Source organism: Nerophis ophidion, linkage group LG13 (genome assembly GCF_033978795.1).
Source record: "Nerophis ophidion isolate RoL-2023_Sa linkage group LG13, RoL_Noph_v1.0, whole genome shotgun sequence".
NCBI lineage: Eukaryota > Metazoa > Chordata > Actinopteri > Syngnathiformes > Syngnathidae > Nerophis > Nerophis ophidion.
The window spans coordinates 33,249,376-33,274,918 of record NC_084623.1 but is presented as its reverse complement, the minus strand read 5'-3'; the positions used below and the strand labels follow the sequence as shown (position 1 = coordinate 33,274,918).

General features: G+C 38.7%; 2 protein-coding genes across 10 annotated transcripts in view; both read right to left on the bottom strand.

Moving 5' to 3' along the window:
- Nucleotides 1-747: 747 nt before the first annotated feature.
- Nucleotides 748-11,480, bottom strand: LOC133564467 (TLC domain-containing protein 3A-like). Its single transcript, XM_061918808.1, has 5 exons — nt 11,266-11,480; nt 10,251-10,334; nt 4,867-5,086; nt 1,794-1,889; nt 748-1,242 (listed from the first exon to the last, which is right to left on the bottom strand). Exons 1-5 carry the CDS (start codon nt 11,385-11,387, stop codon nt 979-981), a joined length of 786 nt encoding a protein of 261 aa, XP_061774792.1. The 5' UTR covers nt 11,388-11,480; the 3' UTR covers nt 748-978.
- A 6,728-nt stretch (nt 11,481-18,208) lies between these two features.
- usp2a (ubiquitin specific peptidase 2a) overlaps nt 18,209-25,543 on the bottom strand; it is a 98,590-nt gene continuing 91,255 nt past the window's right edge. For all 9 annotated transcript variants that reach the window (XM_061918801.1, XM_061918800.1, XM_061918804.1 and 6 more), the window contains 3 exons: nt 22,566-22,670; nt 22,324-22,444; nt 18,209-19,612 (listed from right to left, as the gene is read on the bottom strand). In XM_061918801.1, the coding sequence (XP_061774785.1) occupies nt 19,528-19,612; nt 22,324-22,444; nt 22,566-22,670 (311 nt within the window). In that variant the 3' untranslated portion in view covers nt 18,209-19,527. The remainder of the gene's footprint in view (nt 19,613-22,323; nt 22,445-22,565; nt 22,671-25,543) is intronic.

Here is a 25,543-nt window from a genome sequence, read left to right as displayed (position 1 = left end):
TTTTGAATACAATGCCACAAGCTTGGCACGTCTATCTTTGGGCAGTTTCACCCATTCCTCTTTGCAGCACCTTTCAAGCTCCATCAGATTGGTTGGGAAGCGTTGGTTCACATCCAGGATGTCTCTGTACGTTACTGCATTCACCTTAGTCTAGTCAGGGAGGTGACCAAGAACCGTATGGTCACTCTGTCAGAACTACAGCATTCTTTTGTGGAGAGAGGAGAACCTTCCAGAAGGACAACCATCTCTGCAGCAATCCACCAATCAAACCTGTATGGTGTAGTGGCCAGACAGAAGCCATTTCTTAGTAAGAAGGTTGCAAAAATGCACCTAAAAACTCTCAGACAATGGGAAATTATCTGGTCTGATGAGACAAAGATTGGACTATTTAGCACGAATGCCAGGCGTAATGATTGGAAGAAACCAGTCATCGTTCATCACCAGGCCAATACCATCCCTACAATGAAGCACGATGGTGGCAGCATCATGCTGTGGGGATGTTTTTAGCGGCAGGAACTCAAACGAGTTAAGATTGAGGAAAATATAAAAGCAGCAATGTACAGAGACATTCTGGATGAAAATCAACGCTTCCCAACCATTCTAATGTAGCTTGAGAGATGCTGCAAAGAGAAATGGGCGAAACAGCCCAAGGATAAGTGTGCCAAGCTAGTGGCATCGTATTCCAAAAGAACTAAGGCTGTAATTTAATTTGTTTGGCTTTAACACATTTACAAACGAGTTCACACATTCTGAATGCTTGCTTTTTTATTAATGCTGTTGTTAATAATAAAAAAAAATCTTCCAAAGTCAAAGTAGCAATGTTTAGAAAGGCATAGTTATGTAGTTTACTGATAGCTTGTTGGACTTCGGGAAATTATTCCTCAAAGTTTGTTGAATCCTCATGATTACACCTACAAAATATGATGTTCTATGTCCAGTTGTTGGCCATTGTTAAAACCGGTCTTAGTCTGTCTTGGCTTACTCTACTTTCTTTTGTCTTCGGTACAGTCGCATGGCTTTCTTTAGCAGGAGGGAAAACCAGTAAATTTGCGGTAACAGGACAGCCAGGTTACCAGCGTTGCAGTGCCAAGGCAGAGAAAAGGGTGCTTTTAGCAGCGGAATGCCCAACTGCCGGGCGTACATCCAGTACATGAAGGGGAAGATCAGGATCCGACACATGAAGAACGTCAGGAGGGTAAAGACGCCGTTGACCCTGTACAGCCTGGTGTTGTCCAGGCCCAGCTGGATAAGAGACAAAATTCTTTATTGTATTACAAATCAGTTATGCTGCAAGAAGGTTAAGTGTGCTTGTGTGGTCTTCCTGCCTCCACTCCAAGTTGCAAATATGCACATCGCAAAATAACTTTTAAATATTACGGAAGCAAGACTAAGATATTCTTCACTGTATATCAACCAACAGTTATGTTAAATGTCCAAATACTTACAGAATGAAGATTATCTGCTTGAAATAGCTGTGAATTCTAAATGTTATTTTTGTTAAAATACATTTTTTTTTTTGCAAATATGCATCTGAGGGATTGAAGAATCTCTCTTGCTGACTGTTCTGGAGTGCGGTTTCCAAAGCCTTTGTGTTGCAATAAGTTAGTACAGTTCACTGGGTTGCTAAATGCCAATGTCACGTAGCCCCATAAACCAGTTGGTCCTGAACCAGAACATATGCTTCTTGCAGCCAGGCAGTAAGTCAGTCAGACCAGTATGACAAGTTTTTCAGTTAAAATTGTTTCCTAAATGACCAAATAAAGCCCAAACTTGTCGGTGTAGTTCTTCCATACCTGAATTAGGATCTTTCCAAAACAGACAAAAGGAGTGCTGAGCTCTGCGTTGTAAAAGCATCCAACGAAGAAATCCCCCAGTCCTCTTCTGAAGAACTAAGACAGAAGTTTAGAATTTACCGGGGAACAGATCAATCGCGTGAGCAACATGAGGGATGGGCGATATGGACCAAAACTGATATCCCACTATTTTTAGGCAGAATGGCAATATACGATTTATATGTATATATTTTTTATATATGTGCATTATAAACATAAACATGCAAAGTGTTTTGTTTAAACTCAACACCACATGACTGTTGATACCAGTGTTCTTAAAATTAATTTGAAAAAGTAATTACCTTTTGATAATCATTACTTAACCAAACTAATGGAATTACTATCGAATAAAAGCAAATATTTACAAAGGAAATTAATAAAGCGTTTAAAAAACAAAAACAGAACTTAAATATACAGTCGCGATCAAATGTTTACATACACATGTAAAGAACATGATGTCATGACTGTCTTGAGTTTCCAAAAATTTCTACAACTCTTACTTTTTTGTGATAGAGTGATTGGAGCACATACATGTTGGTCACAAAAAAAAAATCATGAAGTTTGGTTCTTTTATGAAGTTATTATGGGTCTACTGAAAATGGGACCAAATCTGCTGGGTCAAAAGTATACATACAGCAATGTTAATATTTGCTTACATGTCCCTTGGCATGTTTCACTGCAATAAGACACTTTTGGTAGCCATCCACAAGCTTCTGCTTGAATGTTTGACCACTCCTATTGGTGCAGTTCAGCTATTTTTTACATGGACTTGTTTCTTTTGCATTGTCCACATGTTTAAGTCAGGACTTTGGGAAGGCCATTCTAAAACCTTAATTCTAGCCTAATGTCATTCCATTACCACTTTTGACGTATGATTGCGGTCATTGTCCTGTTGGAACACCCAACTGCTCCCAAGACCCAACCTCCGGGCTGATGATTTTAGGTTGTCCTGAAGAATTTGAAGGTAATCCTCTATTTTCATTGTCCCATTTAAAGCACCAGTTCCATTGGCAAAAAAAAACACAACCATGTGACGGTGGGAATGGTGTTCCTGGGATTAAAGGCCTCACCTTTTCTCTTCCAAACATATCGCTGGGTATTGTGACAAAACAGCACAAATTTTGTTTCATCCGACGTCACATGGAAAAAGATCAGACCTTCTGGAGGAAAGTTCTGTGGTCAGATGAAACAAAAATTGAGCTGTTTGGCAACAATACCCAGCAATATGTTTGGAAGAGAAAAAATGAGACCTTTAATCCCAGGAACACCATCCCCACCGTCAAGCATGGTGGTGGTAGTATTATGCTCTGGGCCTGTTTTACTGCCAATGGAACTGGTGCTTTACAGAGAGTAAATGGGACAATGAAAAAAGAGGATTACCTCCAAATTCTTCAGGACAACCTAAAATCATTAGCCCAGAGGTTGGGTCTTGGGTGCAGTTGGTTGTTCAAAAGGGACTATGACCCCAAACACATGACAAAAGTGGTAAAGGAACGGCTAAATCAGGCCGGAATTAAGGTTTTACAATGGCCTTCCCAAAGTCCTGACTTAAACGTGTGGACAATACTGAAGAAACAAGCTCATGTCAGAAAACCAACAAATTTAGCTGAACTGCACCAATTTTGTAGAGGAGTGGTGAAAAATTCAACCAGAAGCCTGTGGTTGGCTACCAAAAGCGCCTTATTGCAGTGAAATTTGCCAAGGGAGATGTAACCAAGTATTAACATTGCCGCATGTATAATTTTGCTCAACAGATCTGGTCCCATTTTCAGTAGACCCATAATAAATTCATAAAAGAACCAAACTTCATGAATGTTTTTGTGACCAACAAGTATGTGCTCCAAACACTCAATCACAAATAAATAAGAGTTGTAGAAATCATTGGAAACTCAAGACAGCCATGACATTATGTTTAAACTTTTGACCATGACTGTACATGTATGTCATATGCAGTTGAGAGCAGCGTGTGTGTGCGTCTGTGCCTTTAAAAGGCGGTGTCAGTTGCCAAGTGGCGTGTGACGTCAGCAAGGGTTTCAGCTGAGATAGCTCTGATTAGCTCTAGCTGTTAGCAGCGGCTCTGACAGCTGTTCTGTTTAATATTTTCACCGGATTGTATTACCTCTGGTTAATAAAGAAGAGGAGCAACCGCCCGCCCCCTCACCAGCCACTGGAGCACGTTGGTTATGCACAAGGACCAATATGGCAGGATGGTAATGCGCGGTAGCGACTCAAAGACGCACACTGCACGCTTCCTCAGCCACGGTGCCTGTCGGGCCCCCTGGCCGTGGCGCGCCGCATCGGTGCAATGCCCCGGTGGGTCTCTTCTGGTGGCTAAGTGCAATGCCCCGGTGGGTCTCTTCTGGTGGCACTTAGCAGCGGACTTAAATCTGCTACGGATGTACCAGAAGAATCCGACTGTTAAAACAATCTTAATTGTGTGAATGCTTTCATACAATTAAAAGAAAGCTTTGGGGCGGGTGTTGACACGATGCAATTTCTGCTCAGTCCTCTGCATAAAAAGTGAAGAAACTCAATTATGCACGGGTAAACGGCGGGAGTTTCTATCAAAGGCAGCATCAAAAGATATTATATATCGGTATTGCTGTATGATATACAGTGGGGCAAAAAAGTATTTAGTCAGCCACCGATTGTGCAAGTTCTCCCGCTTAAAATGATGACAGAGGTCTGTAATTTTCATCATAGGTACACTTCAACTGTGAGAGACAGAATGTGAAAAAAAATCCAGGAATTCACATTGTAGGATTTTTTAAGAATTTATTTGTAAATTATGGTAGAAAATAAGTATTTGGTCAACCATTTTCACATTCTGTCTCTCACAGTTGAAGTGTACCTATGATGAAAATTACAGACCTTTGTCATCATTTTAAGTGGGAGAACTTGCAAAATCGGTGGCTGACTATATACTTTTTTACCCCACTGTACATACCTCTTGTTGCTCTTTCTAAAATATACAGGTGTAACTCGTAATACCGGTATGCCACCCAGCCCTGGTCAACACACACTTAATTCTTACCACAGTGATGGGCAGGAAGACAAAAATCAGCGCCGAGTGATGGAGGACTAACAACCAGTCCCTGGAGAGGAAAGCCTTCACTGACTTCAGAGAGTGGCTGCTGTACAGGCTGCTGGAACTTCTGACCCTCTGAACATGGAAGTGGCTCAGGTACATGGCAAAGATGTCCATGACCATGTAGGTACCGGCAAACACTGCAAACTCATTGACCAGCCAGTGCCTGTGTGTAGGGACAATTTGTTCACACAGATTGTACAAGTGTATGGTCTCTAGAGAAAAGCACGTGTTATGTTTCTTTTTACCAAATTCGGTACCCATACCTAATTTTCACGAGACGTATGCAGTTAAATCAACTTATGCATCATGGCGAGATCGACCAGATGGACTGGGGACACATTTTGGTAAAAATTTGTAGAAAAAAATAAATTACATAAAAAGTTGGGCATTCGAAACCTTGGTGTGACAACTAACTTAACAACAAACTGTACAACTTATGAGACTTTCCACTTAGGATGTTTCACTGTGAAATAGGGCTGGGCGATATCGATAAAAAAGTATATCTCGATATGTTTTGACTTAAACTCGATATTCGGGGGGGAAGGGGACAAGGAACACAACAAATAAGTGGTGTTTGGTCATTTTAACGTGAAGTACATGATATTGATATTACGATATGTTATTGCTTTATATCTTGTTTAAAATATATCGATATATCTTACAAACTCGATATATTGCCCAGCCCTACTGTGGAACAATGATTATTGTGAATAAAGTGGTACCTCAATATAAAAGTGCCCCACCTTAAGTGTTTTGTCTCTCTGCTAATTTTTATATTTTTAAAATGGAAACAAAAATTAAAAATTACTTTGCATAACGGACGCCACAGTGAAGGGTGTAAGAAATCCAACCTTACTCGCTAACTTTAGGTTATGGCTAGAGATGGACATAACTTTGTTTTTCTAACCATGGAAAGGACGAAAGTTAGTGTGAAGGACAGTGCTAGGAAAAAGTGCATGATAATCCTTTAATTAAAAAGAATGAATCAGCAAAAAATGGCCAAGCGTGTTGCCATCATGGCGAAACTTGTCTGCATTACACTGAAGCAGAAAGAGTCTGACGCCAGCCAAGAATGTTAAAATAAATATTCAAACGGAGGACATTTATTCATGAAAATATAGAAAAGCTGCTGATAGAGAAGCTCAGTAGCCTTGTGGTTAGAGGGTGCGTCTTGAGATCGGTAGGTTGTGGGTCCAAACCCCAACCAGGTCATACCAAAGACTATAAAAATGGGACCCATTACCTCCCTGCTTGGCACTCAGCGTCAAGGGTTGGAATTGGGGGTTAAATCACCAAAAATGATTCCCGGGTGCGGCACTGCTGCTGCCCACTGCTCCCTTTACCTCCCAGGGGGTGATCAAGGGTGATGGGTCAAATGCAGAGATTAATTTCGCCACATTTAGTGTGTGTGTGTGTGTGTGTGTGTGTGTGTGTGTGTGTGTGTGTGTGTGTGTGTGTGTGACAATCATTGGTACTTTAACTTTATTGCGAAGGGCTACCAGTTTGATACACACTGAAATAAATTGCCACAAATAGCCGATTTGCTCAATTTACCTTTAAGTCTATGTTATTATTAATAATTCATTATATTTATCTTTGTGGAAACAATGATCATCTTAATGATTTCTCACAAACAATATATATAGATACAGATGAATATCAATTTGCAACACTTTATTTTTATATTTTTTCAAATTGAACATTTTTCAAATTGAACATTTTCAAATGATCACTTCTAAGACAGTCTTGTGAAATCACAATATCCCCTTTTAACTAGCTAGCCACTAACATTTTTTAACAAATAATGTATTACTTTGCACCATGTTTGTACAAATAACTCATGTAAAATACAAAAGTCAACTCTCAAATTTTTATATAAATCATGTCACACTTTGAACTGGACACCAAATCTGTTATCTGTTTCTTTATCAGTAGGTGGGAAGCCTGGCTTTGCATGGTGTTAACTAGTGTGTTGTACTCTGATGTTTAACTTGACACTGCAACTCTGAGTGAGTCTTGCAGATGTGCCTCAGTAAGGCGTGTTCTGTTTGTTCTTGATGAAGTTCATGTCAGAAAAGGCTAATTCACAAAGATAAGTTGAACCAAACAGGCTTGCAACCTTCATAGCTGCTGCGCATACAGCACTGTACTTTTCTGTGTCAACAAGGCACCAAATTGTCAGGAAAGAATAGGAAGGAATTTAAAAGGTAAAAAGGTATATGTGTTTAAAAATCCTAAAATAATTTTCAAGGTTGTATTTTTTCTCTAAAATTGTCTTTCTGAAAGTTAGAAGAAGCAAAGTAAAACAATAAATTAATTTATTTAAAAAAGGGAAGACCAAGTCTTTAAAATATTTTCTTGGATTTACAAATTCTATTTGAGTTTTGTCTCTCTTAGAATAAAAATGTCGAGCAAAGCAAAACCAGCTTGCTAGTAAATAAATACAATTTAAAAAAAGATGCAGCTCACTGGTAAGTGCTGCTATTTGAGCTATTTTTAGAACAGGCCAGCGGGCGACTTATCTTGTCCTTACGGGCTACCTGGTGCCCGCGTTGGTGACCCCTGCTATAGAAGTCCTGCTGACATAGAAGTAATGCTGTAAATTATTTTTATTAAATTACTTCATAAAAATACTGTAGTGTTAGTAATGTATTATTTATTTCATGCACTATATTATACATTTCATTAATCAAATAATCAATTGAATTGATTTCAATTTATCCATCCGTCCATTTTCTACGCTTATCCCTTTCGGGGTCACTCAGTGGAACACTTCAATTTGACGATACGAAAATTTTCAGTGAGGAACTCCGCCACAGTAAATGAAGGTGTTTCTGTATCATAGATGTGTATATTCCGGAGAGAGTGCGTAGAGATCAGTGTTTTTCAACCTTTTTTGGTCCAAGGCACATTTTTTGCGTTGAAAAAATGCGGAGGCACACCACCAGCAGAAATCATTAAAAATACGGAACTCATGTGACAGTAAAAAGTCGTCGTCGCAATTGTTGGATATGACTTTAAAGCATAACCCAGCATGCATCACTATAGCTCTTGTCTCAAAGTAGGTGTACTGTCACCACCTGTCACATCCCACCCTGACTTATTTTGAGTTTTTGCTATTTTCCTGTGTAGTGTTTTACTTCTTGTCCTGTGCTCCTATCTTGGTGGATTCTTCTCTTTTTTTTGGTATTTTCCTGGAGCAGTTTCATGTCTTCCTTTGAGCGATATTTCCCCAATCCATTTTGATTTAGCAATCTAAAATATTTCAGTTGCTTTTATCCTTCTTTGTGGGGACATTGTTGATTGTCATGTCATGTTCGGATGTACATTGTCTTTGCTCCACAGTAAGTCTTTGCTGTCGTCCAGCATTCTGTTTTTGTTTACTTTGCAGACAGTTCAGTTTTAGTTTCGTTTTGCATAGCCTTCTGTAAGCTTCAATTCCTTTTCTTAGGGGCACTCACTTTTTGTTTATTTTCTGTTTAAGCATTAGATACCTTTTTACCTGCACCCTTCCTCCCGCTGTTTACGACATCTACAAAGCAATTAGCTACCGGCTGCCACCTACTGATATGGAAGAGCATTACATGGTTCAACAACAACACATCATTTGCAGACTATAATTACTGGTTTGCAAACAAATATTCTTAATCCAAACATCTGAAATTTCCGTATTTCCTTGAATAGCCGCCAGGCATGTAATATGCGCGCCGAATCAAACTCACTCCCCAAATTAATAAGCGCATGCTTACTTTTACCACCGGGTCAAACCCGTGACGTCGCAAGTGACACTTCGCCTGTCGTCTTCTTTAAATAGCGAAGAAGTTTTTTTTTTTTTTTTTCTTTTACCATGTGTAAGCCAGGGGTCTTGTTCCACAGCCATACAGATCACACTAATGGTTGTGATATAAAACAACTTCATCACTCCTACCAATACACGCCCCAATCCGCGAACCCACATTAAACGATGACAAACACACTTCTGGAGAACATGGGCCCTGCAACACACCACAAACGCAACACAACACCTACCCAGAATGCAATGCATCCACGACTCCTGGCTACACCATACACCCGCTAGCATAAAATCCCCCCCCCCCTCTGTGCGTTGGTTGAGCAGGGCGGGGTTGGGGGCGCGTGTATAAAATATCCAAGAGACACGGATACACGACATTATGGGCAATCCTTATGCTGAGTTTATAATGTGCCACAGAGCCAAGGCTTTCCAGAAATGTGCTTGGTGTGGGTTCACGGAGTGTGGCGTACACCAGCAAGAGTGTTAAAGCTGCCTACATCACAAACATCAGTGAAAAAGGTATGGCTGTTGACCAAGTATGCATTGCAATCTCGTAAAAGAAGCAGCGAAATGCATGCGTCCGGCCGGCACGCAGATAGCATGGTGTAAAAGTGGGCGCGATGACATTCTGTAGAGCAGTGGTTCTCAACCTTTTTTCAGTGATGTACACCCTGTGAACATTTTTTTAATTCAAGTACCCCCTAATCAGAGAAAAACATTGTTTTGGTTGAAAAAAAGAGATAAAGAAGTAAAATACAGCACTATGACATCAGTTTCTGATTTATTAAATTGTATAACAGTGCAAAATATTGCTCATTTGTAGTCGTCTTTCTTGAACTATTTGGAAAAAAAGATATACAAATAACTAAAAAAATTGTTATAAAATAAAAGAGTGATTTAATTATAAATAAAATGTTGTACACATAGAAGTAATCATCAACTTAAAGTGCCCTCTTTGGGGATAGTAATAGAGATCCATCTGGATTCATGAACTGAATTCTAAACATTTATTCACAAAAAAAGACATCTTTAACATCAATATTTATGGAACATGTCCACAAAAAATCTAGCTGTCAACACTGAATATTGCATTGTTGTATTTTTTTTTCACAGTTTATGAACTTTCATTCATATTTTGTTAAAGTATTATTCAATACACATATATTAAGGATTTTTGAATTGTTCCTATTTTGAGAATATTTGTTTAAAATCTCACGTACCCCTTGGCATACCTTCATGTACCCCCAGGGGTACGCGTACCCCCATTTGAGAACCACTGCTGTAGAGCAGTGGTCCCCAACCACTGGGCCGCGGTCGCTGGATAATTTTTCATTAATTTTTGTTTTTTAATCACACTCAATTTTTTACTGCATGCCATTGGTAAGCGCAGGGGTGAGAAGAGGTTTTAAAATTATTAGCGCCTGCTTACTTTTACCGCATGCTTTGAATAAGCGCATGAGTGAGAAGAGGGTTTTAAATTAATTACCGCCCTGGCGGCTATTCAAGGAAATACGGTAGGTATCTCTTACAGTACCTGTCCGTCATCACGTTGTTGCATGACGTCGCTACTATGATTCCAGTCGCACTGGACAGTGAAGCATGGACAGCAGAAACAAGCCTGAAAATAAAAACAAGAATAACCACACCACTATTATCACCATCATATGACTATAAAACTAGTGTCACTTATGACTATTAAACCAGTGTCACGTGTGACTATTAAACCAGTGTCACTTGTGACTATTAAACCAGTGTCACTTGTGACTATTAAACCAGTGTCACTTGTGACTATTAAACCAGTGTCACTTGTGACTATTAAACCAGTGTCACTTGTGACTATTAAACCAGTGTCACTTATAACTATTAAACCAGTGTCACTTATGACTATTAAACCAGTGTCACTTATGACTATTAAACTAGTGTCACTTGTGACTATTAAACTAGTGTCACTTGTGACTATTAAACTAGTGTCACTTGTGACTATTAAACTAGTGTCCCTTGTGACTATTAAACTAGTGTCCCTTGTGACTATTAAACTAGTGTCCCTTGTGACTATTAAACTAGTGTCACTTGACTATTAAACTAGTGTCACTTGACTATTAAACTAGTGTCACTTGACTATTAAACTAGTGTCACTTGTGACTATTAAACTAGTGTCCCTTGTGACTATTAAACTAGTGTCACTTATGACTATTAAACAAGTGTCACTTATGACTATTAAACTAGTGTCCCTTGTGACTATTAAACTAGTGTCACTTGTGACTATTAAACTAGTGTCACTTGTGACTATTAAACTAGTGTCACTTGTGACTATTAAACTAGTGTCACTTATGACTATTAAACCAGTGTCACTTATGACTATTAAACCAGTGTCACTTATGACTATTAAACTAGTGTCTCTTATGACTATTAAACTATTGTCACTTACGATTATTAAACTAGTGTCACTTGTGACTATTAAACTAGTGTCACAGTGTCTTTGTTAGCGCGTCAATGAAACGATAGAAGCAATAAAATGAACACGTTTCAATGACATTCGACGGACCGACCTTTCGCTGACTGACACTATGTCGGCGTCAGTCCAGTTGGTGAACGTTAACGTGAGTATTTTCCTGAAGCCGTAGAAGAGTCCTGGAAACACCACGGCGCCACAAGCCAAGGCAGTCAACATGGCGACAGTCGTCCTTCAAGCCCGAGTTGGAAAACAATAAATCTTCATTTGAAATGATTTGTTTCGTCTTCTTCTGTTTTATGGGCGGTTGGCTCGTCCAAAAAAAAAACCACAACAACACAGTTGATGCTCATTACTGCTCCCTGTGTAAAATCTAAGTATGACACGTTTGCTATAACTATTGAATGAGCAGCTTGATTCCAGAAAACTAACGCCAGTAGATAACAATTCCGGACTGTTTATGTCAGGAATGTCAAACGTACGGCCTGCGAGCCGTATCAGGCCCGCGAACAGGTTTGATCCGGCCCGCGGGATGAGTTGGCTAAGTATAAAAATGAGCTGACATTTCTGAATGAAAGAAACCGCTCTCCTCAATGTGTCCACTAGATGTCGGAATAGCAAATCTTTGTAGATGATGCTAAAAAAGTTAAAGGCCTACTGAAATGAGATTTTCTTATTTAAACGGGGATAGCATTCTATGTGTCATACCTGATCATTTCGCAACAGTACCTGAGAGTCGGAAGTGTACGTCCACGGCTGGGTGTTTACGCGCAGTGTTTGGGGGAAGTCGACGGCAGCTGTACGGGTGGCGCAAGCTTGGCTGATATCCGGTAAGAAGCGACTTTTTAACCACATTTTTCTCACTGAAACCTGCTGGTTGACAAGTGGTCGGGATCAATGTCCGCTGTGATCCATAATAAAGTTTCAACTCTGTGAATTTTAAACAAGGAATCACAGTGTGTTTGTGTGGCTAAAGCTTCCCAACTCCATCTTTCTACTTTGACTTCTCCAATATTAATTGAACAAATTGCTAAATATTCAGCAACACAGATGTCCAAAATACTGTGTAATCATGCCGTTAAAGCAGACGACTTTTAGCTGTGTGTGTACGCAGCGCTCATATTCATAATAGTCCGTGATGTCACGCGTACACGTCATCATTACGCGACGTTTTCAAGAAAAAAGTCCCGGGAAATTTCAAATTGCAATTTAGTAAACTAAAAAGGCCGTATTGGCATGTGTTGCAATGTTAATATTTCATCATTGATAAAAAAAACTATGAGACTGCGTGGTGTGTAGTAGTGGGTTTCAGTAGGCCTTTAAAGTACCAATGATTGTCACACACACACTAGGTGTGTTGAAATGTGTCCTCTGCATTTGACCCATCCCCTTGATCACCCCCTGGGAGGTGAGGGGAGCAGTGGGCAGCAGCGGTGCCATGCCCAGGAATCATTTGTGGTGATTTGACCCCCAATTCCAACCCTTGATGCTGAGTGCCAAGGAGGGAGGCAATGGGTCCCATTTTTATAGTCTTTGGTATGACTCGGCCGGGGTTTGAACTCACAACCTACCGATCTCAGGGCAGACACTCTACATATGTAAAAAAAACAACAACAACAACAACATGTCAGAGCACAAGACAAGGAAAATGAGCAAACTACATCAATAACATCTTGTAATTAGATTTTGATATTATTTTTGTGTTATGATAAGATTGAAAATTAACACCAATGAGTTGACTGATGAACATTTTCACATCATTTATTCAGAAAGTATAAATAACGACAAATAAAGATAGAATAATTACATCCGCAACATGTAAGTGTAAAAAAACAACAACATTATTATTTGTACATTTTCGGATTGTGCTTGTCTTATTTTTAAACAAAGAAAACAATCGGAAGTTGTCTTTCTTTTTAAGTTGTCGTGCCGTGATTTTACCAGTTCGGCCCACTTGGGCATAGTTTTTGCTCCATGTGGCGTCCGATCTAAAATGAGTTTGGAACCCCTGGTTTATGTCCTCCAGAATATAGCACTGTGGCCGTCAGTGCAAACATTACAAGCGTATCAAAACATGTTATGTTGTGTAGAGCAGTGGTTCTCAAATGGGGGTACGTGTACCCCTGGGGGTACTTGAAGGTATGCCAAGGGGTATGGGAGATTTCTAAAAAATATTCTAAAATTAGCAACAATTCAAAAATCCTTTAATTATACATTTATTGAATAATACTTCAATAAAATATGAATGTAAGTTCATAAACTGTGAAAAGAAATGCAACAATGCAAAATTCAGTGTTGACAGCTGGATTTTTTGTGGACATGTTCCATAACTATTGATGTTAAAAATTTCTTTTTTTGTGAAGAAATGTTTAGAATTAAGTTCATGAATCCAGATGGATCTCTATTACAATCCCCAAAGAGGGCACTTTAAGTTGATGATTACTTCAATGTGTGGCGATCTTTATTTATAATTGAATCACTTGATTATTTTTCAACAAGTTTTTAGTTATTTTTATATCTTTTTTTCCAAATAGTTCAAGAAAGACTGCTACAAATGAGCAATATTTTGCGGTGTTATACAATTTAATAAATCCGAAACTTCTTTATCTCTTTTTTTCAACCAAAAATGCTTTGCTCTGATAAGGGGGTACTTGAATTAAAAAAATGTTCACAGGGGGTACATCACTGAAAAAAGGTTGAGAACCACTGGTGTAGAGCACTAGTATGCCTTTTACTTGTTTTTCAATATTTTAGTTTTCAGAATCCTGTCCTTGCAAAACTTCACATGTCTTCAGTGGTGTGCCTTCAGGGCCAGCAAAGCCTTCTCTGCTGGCCTAACATAACCAGAAATCATGATCATAATTAAAGATAATATTATTTTTAATTTAATTTCTTTCTTTTCTTTTCTTTTCATAGTTTATTTCGAACATGAGCACATTTACAACACGATACATCACACAGTTTCATATCACCTTACATCGCATCATGTCCGAAAAGGAGTAGGAAGAAGCAAAACTTATTTAATCCTACCCCTTTCCCACGTCAGAGCGCCCACAAATACATACATTCATCTACTGACTCTCCTTACAGCAAAATATCAAAATGACATCCGTGAATGAGTAATACAACAGATCTATAACATGTAATTAATTAAGTCAGTCATTACCAACATACTGAGATGAAGAATATCTTATTTTCAATAAGGTTGAAAGTGTTTCTCATAATTCTTCTTATTTGTACTTTGTAAGCACTATTAATTTGAACATCCTCTTAAAGTGGATCATATCAGTACAATGTTTAATTTCTTTACTTAATCCATTCCATAATTTAATTCCACATTAAGTGGGTTCTTCCGAGGATGTCGTAGTCGTAATGGTTTGTACAGTCCTTTGAGACATTTGTGATTTAGGGCTATATAAATAAACATTGATTGATTGATTGAAGTGTTGTACGTGCATACAAATGTTTTAAATTAGATTTTCCTCAAAGGTTATATTTCTCCTCTTTAGTTGAGAAGAATTGTTGTACATTCTTTGGTAGCAGGTTATAATTTGCTTTGTATATCATTTTAGCTGTTTGCAATTTAATCAAATCAGCGAACTTTAATATTTTTGACTCAAAAGGTTTATATGTTCTCTATATTCAACATTATATATTATTCTAATTGATCTTTTTTGTAACACATTTAACGAATGTAGTGCACATTTGTAGTTGTTTCCCTATATTTCTGCACAATAACTCAGATATGGTAACACTAGCGAGCAGTAGAGAATATAAAGTGATTTTTGGCCCAGGTCGTATTTTGCTTTATTCATTGTTGAAATATTTTTTGCCACCTTATTTAGAGCACCGATAGAGCACAAGTACCTCAAGGGAAAGTTGAAAAGAACTACTGACCAACCGGACAGGATGGTGGCGACCCGGAGATGATGGCGCCGTCTGTTGCCGGCCCACCGGAGATGATGGTGGCATCTAACGGCAACCTGTTGGTTTCCGGCCATATACAAAAACGTACACGGTTTTGTATATGAGATTTCCAGTTCATTTTATCATCTATTAATACTCCCAAAAATCTGGTTTCTTTTACCCTTTCAATATCTACTCTGTCTATTTGTATTCGTGTCTGATGCTCTTTTCTACTGTTACCATTCATTTTCTACCGCTTATTCCCCTTTGGGGTCGCGGGGTTCTACTGTTACCAAATAGCATTATTTTAATTTTACTGAGATTCAAAGATAGTCTGTTTTTATCAAACAATTTTTTTAATTTGTTAATTTCTTCCGTTATTATTTCATTTCATTACTTTCCCTTTTACTGATTGGCAACACTAAATGGGCACTAGTGTGTGAATGTGAGTGTGAATGTTGTCTGTCTATCTGTGTTGGCCCTGTGATGAGGTGGCGACTTGTCCAAGGTGTAAGCCGCCTTCCGCCCGATTGTAGCTGAGATAGGCACCAGCGCCCCCGCATGGATGGATGGATGGATATATTCTCTTCGTGTCATATTATGTTCCTTCCAGTGCTTTTTTTAGTTTTAGTTTGTAGCCAATCAGAATTCAGCTAGTTTATGTTGCCATGCTGTACCAAATCTACCAGATGCCTTCAGAATCAGCGATGCGGGCGTTTGTGCACTGTAAGTGAACGGGGACATTCAATTGATAGACAGTTGTGACAGCCAATCAGATGACGAGTTTTCAGTAAGGCCTTCTAGCTGGCTTCACGTTGAACGTGACATTTACGCATACTGCGATCGGATACTCACCGGCACCGTTAGCGGAGGAATTTGAGTTGAGAGACAGTTGCAACAGTCAATCAGATTACAAGTTGTTGACAGTAGCTGTTTTGTTACCACTGAAAGATGTAAACTCTTGTTGTTAAAGTGTCATGCGTGTCATTTGATTAACATTGTTAGATGTGTATTTGTCGCCATCATGTGGTCAGAGCAGTTAATATATCTTTGAGAAGTGTGTCCTCTGAATCAAACTTTATTGACCGGAAGTTGCATAAGCCAAGCAGAGAAATCTACGATGTACGTTTTACAAACCCCGTTTCCATATGAGTTGGGAAATTGAGTTAGATGTAAATATAAACGGAATACAATGATTTGCAAATCATTTTCAACCCATATTCAATTGTATGCACTACAAAGACAAGATATTTGATGTTCAAACTCAAACTTAATTTTTTTTGCAAACAATAATCTACTTACAATTTCATGGCTGCAACACATGCCAAAGTAGTTAGGAAAGGGCATGTTCACCACTGTGTTACATCGCCTTTTCTTTTAACAACACTCAATAAACGTTTGGGAGCTCAGTAAACTAATTGTTGAAGCTTTGAAAGTGTAATTCTTTCCCATTCTTGTTTTATGTAGAGCTACAGTCATTCAACAGTCCGGGGTCACCACTGTCGTATTTTACGCTTCATAATGCGCCACACATTTTCGATGTGGGACAGGTCTGGACTGCAGGTGGGCCAGGAAAGTAACTGCACTCTTTTACGAAGCCACGCTGTTGTAACACATACTGAATGTGCCTTGGCATTGTCTTGCTGAAATAAGCAGGGGCGTTCATGAAAAGACGGCGCTTAGATGGCAGCATATGTTGTTCCAAACCTGTGTGTACCTTTCAGCATTAATGGTGCCTTCACAGATGTGTAAGTTACCCATGCCTTGGGCACTAATGCACCCCCATACCATCACAGATGCTGGCTTTTGAACTTTTCCGTCCAGATGACCCAATGTCGAATATTTCCAAAAACAATTTGAAATGTGGACTCGTCAGACCACAGAACACTTTTCCACTTTGCATCAGTCCATCTTAGATGATCTCGGGCCCAGAGAAGCCGGCGGCGTTTCTGGATGTTGTTGATAAATGGCTTTCACTTTGCATAGTGGAGCTTTAACTTGCACTTACAGCTGTAGCAAAGAACTGTATTTAGTGACAGTGGTTTTCTGAAGTGTTCCTGAGCCCATGTGGTGGTATCCTTTAGATATTGATGTCGTTTTTTTGATACAGTGCCATCTGAGGGATCAAAGGTCACGGTCATTCACTGTTGGTTTCCGGCCATGCCGCTTATGTGGAGTTATTTCTCCAGATTCTCTGAACTTTTTGATGATATTATGGACCGTAGATGTTGAAATCCCAAAATTTCTTGCAATTGCACTTTGAGGAACGTTCGTAAACTGTTTGACTATTTGCTCACGCAGTTGTTACAAAGGGGTGTACCTCGCCCCATCCTTTCTTGTGAAAGACTGAGCATTTTTTGGGAAGCTATTTTTAATCCCCAATCATGGCACCCACCTGTTCCCAATTAGCCTGCACACCTGTGGGATGTGCATTCCTCAACTTTATCAGTATTTATTGCCACCTTTCCCAACTTCTTTGTCACGTGTTGCTGGCATCAAATTGTAAAGTTAATGATTATTTGCAAAATAAAAAATGTTTATCAGTTTGAACATCAAATGTGTTGTCTTTGTAGCATATTCAACTGAATATGGGTTGAAAATGATTTGCAAATCATTGTATTCCATTTATATTTACATCCAACACAATTTCCCAACTCATATGGAAACAGTATTTGTAAGTGCCGATGCGATTTTTTTTTAGGTTGCATTTGTGTATAAATGATTCTGTATATTTAATTACGTACTATGAGTCTGATAGAACTACTTTTGGAATTTCATAAGTCTATATTCCTACAAAAAAATGGCCTGTTCTGCATCACATAGAAAGTTTTCCCTAACTACATCAAAATATTTGGTTTAGTTTCTTAATGGTCTTCTTCGTTGCTGTAGACAACTCAGTATTTTCTAAAAAATAAAATTCCTTATTGAGTCATATGGTGTATTACTAAATACAAACATTTGTTTTGTCAACTACAGCACCAAGCCAGTGGGAGCTTCACGGTAGGTATGGGCAACATGGATGATGGGGGAAAAAAACATATTTCTGCTCTGGATAAAAACAAAACCACTCAGAAGATAAGAAAGTAGCATAACGAGTCGACATCTTGCTTGAATGCAAAACTGAATAAATAAAACAAGTTTTTGTGGTCTTTTATTAACATGTGTCCATAGACATTGAATCATGTTAACTGCCTGTTAAAAGTGACTTGTTACAATAACCCTTAAGCATAAATATTCCTTTTCTTTCTTGAAACTTACATAAGTCAAACAAAAAACAGTTATGGGTCAGCTTCAGCACCATTGAATAGTACATTCTCTATATTGCATCAAGATATAAAAATAAACAGATGTTTTTTTGTCTTCTCTAAAACATTCTTTCCTTGTTGTTCAATGGCATGACACAAGAGGAAGACCTCACAATGACCGATGAGGACTTAACTTTAATCAAGATGAATGAATCCATATTGAATGAGTTTTACTGTCCGTCATTCACAGCACTTCGCAAACCTCAGTAGCAGCCACATGTGCAGGGCAAGTAGCTCGATCGGATGAACAGTGCCGTAGCGCCATATTTGTAGAAAAAAATGTAGACGTGGTATGCATCTCAATTTGTGCACTCCCATACTTAACATTTTGTGTGTGAGTGCGTTCACACAGAGAAGTGTGCCACACTGCAGTGCACTGTCAACACTTGGATGGTCAGTGTGTAGCGATGGACACTTAACGCCCTCAATAGTAGACATCTTCGCTACGTACCGCAAGGAGTGGTTGCGATTCACCATCAAAAAGAGAGAAAAAGAGGCGGGTAAATATTGCAATCGTCATATCAGACAGTAACCGATTTGGGTCAAAATTTGCGCCCTCAGGAAGTGATGGAAGTATTCCAGCCGGACACAAAGGAGTGTTTTTTAGTGCGGTGGAAGCCAGGAAGTCTTGTAACCACGAGCAAGTCCCATTAAAGTCACACATGCTCACAGTTGAGCTGTGCTAACGGGATCATTACCAAGCCTGAATGACAACATTAAAAAAACAGTGGAAGCAGAAATGACACACAAAAAAGTGAAGGCGCAGTCAGGTGTTGGGCTTGTGGTGCATAGACTTAGAAGATGGAGGTGGACTCATGAGTTCCCCAAATGAATGAGATTATTGCCCTGTGCCCAGCTAACTCTCACACACACTCACACGCACATGCACACACAAACATACTCGCGCAAACACACACACAGGAGCGGGCACACACTTCTACCCTGGATGAGAGACAAGACACAACACGGGAGATAGCAGGGCTGGTGGTCAAAGTTCTTGTGTGCCCCTTCTCTCACGTCTCTCCGTTTACAGAAGCAGCCTCCATCCTGCTGGAGGAGTCTTAGTGCTAAGTGTTGTAATAATTCATTTTCCATTCCACCGTACGTCATGGTGGTGCTGCTGCGGCCTCTGTTGTTCTCCCCAGGCATCACATGCGGGAGGAAGAGGCCAGCTCGTAAAACAAGACGTAGCCGTCGCTGCTGCGTACTTGGCTGGAGGACATTGGCGTTACTCTGGAGTGAGGAGGAGAGAGAGAGAGAGAGAAAAGCATTACATTTTATTTTGGTGTGCAGGCCATGTGACTATGTGAGACAAATTATATCTAAACATGTCTATTATTTAATTCAGCATTTGCTGAGTCATGGCCTATTTGTTTATTAAAAAAATGTCACCTTACACTTGTACAATTTAACATGTCCGAAAAAAAGTAGGAAGAAGCGATCTTATGTAATAATTCGTTTAAACCATGGCTTATTTTCTGTTCACGCCGTTTACCAAGGTTCGATCTAGCCAAATATAATTTTTATCGATACCAATAGTAGCATCAGTATCAGTTCGATGCAATACATTTTTTTGGTTCTCTTCTGTTTATTTTGACAAATATTTGTGTTTTTGTTCTATTTTTCACATAATTGCACTGTGTTTTACCGCATGACATCTGTCTGCTGGATCATCCTTGACCATGTGTTTGTAAAAGTTGTGTGGTACAGTTCCCCAAATGGTTGTGCGATATAGACAATATACGGTACGAATGACATTGATTTGGCAGACGATAAAGCTATTATTACTATTGTTATATTGTGATAATGCATGTTGATGACTCATTATAAGCTGCATCCAGCAATTTTGACAGCGACAAGCTAACTACAGCAGTGTTGCTGGCAGCTAATGTCCCTCCACAGTGCAAAGCAACTTCTAAATCAGCAATCTACACCTTTTGGGGGGCAAATTAAGTACATTTATTACAAAGAAGAGGGAAAATAGCTTAAACCTGCTACACACAGGAAGGAAGGAAGGAATATGAGCTAATCGCTACGCTATGGAGCTCTTAAATGTAAACAAAAGTGGGCAGAGTGAAACACATAATAACAAGTAACAAGTATGTATATACACACACACATATATATATATATATATATATATATATATATACATATATATATGTATATATATATATATATACGTACACACACACACACACACACACACACACATATATGTATATACACATATATAAATATATATATACACATATATAAATATATATGTATACATATACGTATATATATATGTATATATATACATATATATATATGTATACATATACGTATATATATATATATATATATATATATATATATATATATATACATATACGTATATATATATATATATATATATATATATATATATATATATATATATGTATATATATATATATACATATATATAAATGATAAATGGGTTGTACTTGTATAGCGCTTTTCTACCTTCAAGGTACTCAAAGCGCTTTGACACTACTTCCACATTTACCCATTCACACACATTCACACGCTGATGGAGGGAGCTGCCATGCAAGGCGCCAACCAGCACCCATCAGGAGCAAGGGTGAAGTGTCTTGCTCAGGACACAACGGACGTGACGAGGTTGGTACTAGGTGGGATTTGAACCAATATATATATATATATATATATATATATATATATATATATATATGTATATATATATATATATATATATCCATCCATCCATCCATTTTCTACCGCTTGTTCCCTTTTTTGGGGTCGCGGGGGGCGCTGGCGCCTATCTCAGCTACAATCGGGCGGAAGGCGGGGCACACCCTGGACAAGTCGCCACCTCCTCGCAGGGCATATATATATATATATATATATAGTTTTTCTACTCTTTTGTCATTCTTGTTATTGTTTACAAAGTCAGTAAATAAGTCCCTGGACGTATAAGGACCTTAGGGGCAAATAACAAAAAAATGTACTCAGAGCACATAGTATGCAATTATGTAGATATTTCATTGACATTGTTACGACACCATTCTGTATTTTTTTCTGATTATAATTGTGATCAAAAATTGTATTATTCAATTGTATTAAAAATTTGAAGGATCAGCATTGGTAGGACCAATACTGCTCACCATTTAATCGTATTAGTATTGGATCGATACCTACATGTCACCCAAAATGAATGTAAAGTCAATAGGAGAATAAGTGCTTTAAATACATTTTAATAGACATGTAGCTAGAAACATGTTACAACAGAAAGTAACCAGCTATTAAAAATAATTAGTTTTAACAAAATAATACAACGAGAAATGACGTATTAAGTTACTGCATACACCAGCACCAATCAGGAGTCTTTGTAACACGTTTCGAAATGTTTCTATTGTTGTTGACACACCAAACAATATATTGTGATATGCATCATCATTGTAGGCGGCTGCAATGTATATATTTTAATGCAGTGTTCAGGCCACATCTCCCATCCGAGTTCCCCACTATTCTGTACAGTCGTTATTTCCACTCTGTCAAGCACTACAGAGTCAACAGATGGCAGCATATGACCATGGAATACTGAAGGTGCACTGCCAAGTTTTCAAAGGGTCATTGAATGAGCAAAAGTCATTCATACCAAAGCAAGGTAGATCAAAATTAAAAAAATATCTGGCACAGATGTGAGCAGTCCTCCACAAAAGCAGATTGCTTTGTATGTACAGTACATTCAAGTCCGAGCTGATAACGTGTGCTGAATATTGTATGCTGAAAAAGGGGCCTGATGAACTTCAAAACTCTGAGTAAGACCCCTGCGGCATTTGTATTGACTGCCAACCTTTCTCTTATGTTTGGTGGATTGACTATGGTTAAGGTAGATAAAACATACAATATATTCAGATGTTATTGATTAAATGATCTTCATTACAGTTCAAAGGTACCTGGAGTCATTAAAGGTGTACCACTCTCCAGATGTGGGGTTGCGACAGTAGGCTGTGTAATGACCCCCCATAGTGGTGCCTGAGTGGTTGGACACTGCATACAGGTTGTAAACCGCATGAACTGAAACATTACAGAAAACAAAAAGTGTTTTAGTTGTAAAATATATCTGTTAATAAGTCATAAATAATAACTTAGTGTTTAAAATACGGACTGTATTTGCATTTAATATTTGCAAACTTACTGCTGGTTTCAGAGGCAAACTCCTGCAAGTCGAGATCCTTCAGGGGGAAATTAACAAAGGTGGACAATTTGCTGGTTCTTCTTGCTTCTGAAAAGCGTTTGAGATCTTAAGAACAGTAAGTAGTCAAGGAGCATTGCTTTTGCTTGTAATGGTGTAACTGATTAGACTTTTTGACTTATGTAATTGCCATATATATATATATATATATATATATATATATATATATATATATATATATATATTTACATATATATATATGTATACACACACACAAACCCCGTTTCCATATGAGTTGGGAAATTGTGTTGGATGTAAATATAAACGGAATACAATGATTTGCAAATCATTTTCAACCCATATTCAGTTGAATATGCTTTTTTTGCAAATAATCATTAACTTTAGAATTTCATCCCAGCAACACGTGACAAAAAAGTTGGGAAAGTTGGCAATAAATACTGATAAAGTTGAGGAATGCTCATCAAACACTTATTTGGAACTTCTCACAGGTGTGCAGGCTAATTAGGAAGAGGTGGGTGCCATTATTGAGGATAAAAACAGCTTCCCAAAAAATGCTCAGTCTTTCACAAGAAAGGATGGGGCGAGGTCCACAACGGCGTGAGCAAATTAGTCAAACAGTTTATGAACAACGTTTCTCAAAGTGCAATTGCAAGAAATTGAGGGATTTCAACATCTACGGTCCATAATATTATCAAAAGGTTCAGAGAATCTAAAGAAATCACTCCACGTAAGCGGCATGGCCGGAAACCAACATTGAATGACCGTGATCTTCGATCCCTCAGACGGCACTGTATCAAAAACCAACATCAATCTCTAAAGGATATCACCACATGGGCTCAGGAACACTTCAGAAAACCACTGTCACTAAATACAGTTTGTCGCTACATCTATAAGTGCAAGTTAAAGCTCTACTATGCAAAGCGAAAGCCATTTATCAACAACATTCAGAAACGCCGCCGGCTTCTCTGGGCCCGAGATCATCTAAGATGGACTGATGATGCAAAGTGGAAACGTGTTCTGTAGTCTGACAAGTCCACATTTCAAATTGTTATTGGAAATATTCGACATCGTGTCATCTGGACCAAAGGGGAAGCGAACCATCCAGACTGTTATCGACGCAAAATTCAAAAGCCAGCATCTGTGATGGCATGGGGGTGCATTAGTGGTCAAGGCATGGGTAACTAACACATCTGTGAAGGCACCATTAATGCTAAAAGGTACAGACAGGTTTTGGAACATATGCTGCCATCTAAGCGCCGTCTTTTTCATGGACGCCCCTGCTTATTTCAGCAAGACAATGCCAAGCCACATTCAGCACGTGTTACAACAGCGTTGCTTCGTAAAAAGAGAGCGGGTACTGTCCTGGCCCGCCTGCAGTCCAGACCTGTCTCCCATCGAAAATGTGTGGCGCATTATGAAGCATTAAATACAACAGCGGAGACCCCGGACTGTTGAACGACTGAAGCTCTACATAAAACAATGGAAAATAATTCCACTTTCAAAGCTTCAACAATTAGTTTCCTCAGTTCCCAAACATTTATTGAGTGTTGTCAAAAGAAAAGGTGATGTTACACAGTGGTGAACATGCCCTTTCCCAACTACTTTGGCACGTGTTGCAGCCATGAAATTTTAAATTAATTATTATTTGCAAAAAAAAAAAAAGTTTCTGAGTTTGTACATCAAATATCTTGTCTTTGTAGTGCATTACATTGAATATGGGTTGAAAAAGATTTGCAAATAATTGTATTACATTTATATTTACATTTAACACAATTTCCCAACTCATATGGAAACAGGGTTTGTACATATAACACAATTTCCTAACTCATATGGAAACAGCGTTGTATATATATATATATATATATATATATATATATATATATATATATATATATATGAGCTGGCGGCTTGCCCAGGGTGGACACCGCCTTCCGCCCGAATGCAGCTGAGATAGGCTCCTACACCCCCCGACCCCGAACGGGACAAGCGGTAGAAAATTTCAAGTTGCACCAGTTGTCAAAAGATGCAATCGTTGGTTCGAAGGCGATCTCCGAATTTGTCCTTGTGGCCGTTGTCTGTCATGGTATGGCTCAATAGCTTCAGTTTCTTCTTCAATTTTGTTTTCGCTATCCGCCTCCACACTCCAACCATCCGTTTCAATACATGCGTAATCTGTTGAATCGCTTAAGCCGCTGAAATCTGAGTCTGAATCCGAGCTAACGTCGCTAAATCTTTCTGTTCAATCCCCCATGTTTGTTTGTATTGGCATCACGCAGTGACGTCACAGGAAAATGGACGGGTGGATAAAGCAATGGTGAAAATCAGGCACTTAAAGCAGTTTTTCGGAATATTGCGTGATGGGTAAAATTTTGAAAAAAACTTAGAAAAATAAAATAAGCCACTGGGAACTGATTTTTATTGGTTTTAACCCTTCTGAAATTGTGATAATGTTCCTCTTTAAATGTACTGCTCTATGAATTAAAGTGCCATAACATTTACTGTGCAAACACACTTTTAACACTGTATAACTTCAGTGACATGCCCAGCGCATATTTCAGCATAATGCCTCTCCTCTGTTTTCATGATAGACAGAGCATGTGAATGCAGCACCACACCCACTTTTCATCAATATAATGCACTGTACCTCCCAAATAATTATGGTTACCGATTGATGTCCAGTAGTCCCCACTGAGAGAAACTACAGCTGCACCTTGTAAAGTTGTCACTTTTACAGTCCTCTCCTTTTCATACAACTGGTGTATTCTTTGTGCGATGGTGCGTCTTGATGGCGGTTCATACGTGCTGTCACTTGTTGCGATTCGCAGAATGTTTCTCAGGCTGGCGTTTTCCACAACACTAATGGACCTACAGACTGTAACTATCCACTTCGCTACGGCATTTGTTAGCAATTCTTGTTCTCGTTTATCTATACTTCTCCCGCACGCTGCATTTAACGTAAT

Bases quoted from the DNA above. Each gene is read 5' to 3' on its own strand.
- LOC133564467 (XM_061918808.1), bottom strand. From the start codon at position 11,387: ATGTTGACTGCCTTGGCTTGTGGCGCCGTGGTGTTTCCAGGACTCTTC. The intron at 5,087-10,250 runs GTACTGTAAGAG...CCCTACACACAG, and splicing joins AACAACGTGATGACGGACAG to GCACTGGCTGGTCAATGAGT. The intron at 1,890-4,866 runs GTAAGAATTAAG...CTTCTGTCTTAG, and splicing joins TCTTCCTGCCCATCACTGTG to TTCTTCAGAAGAGGACTGGG.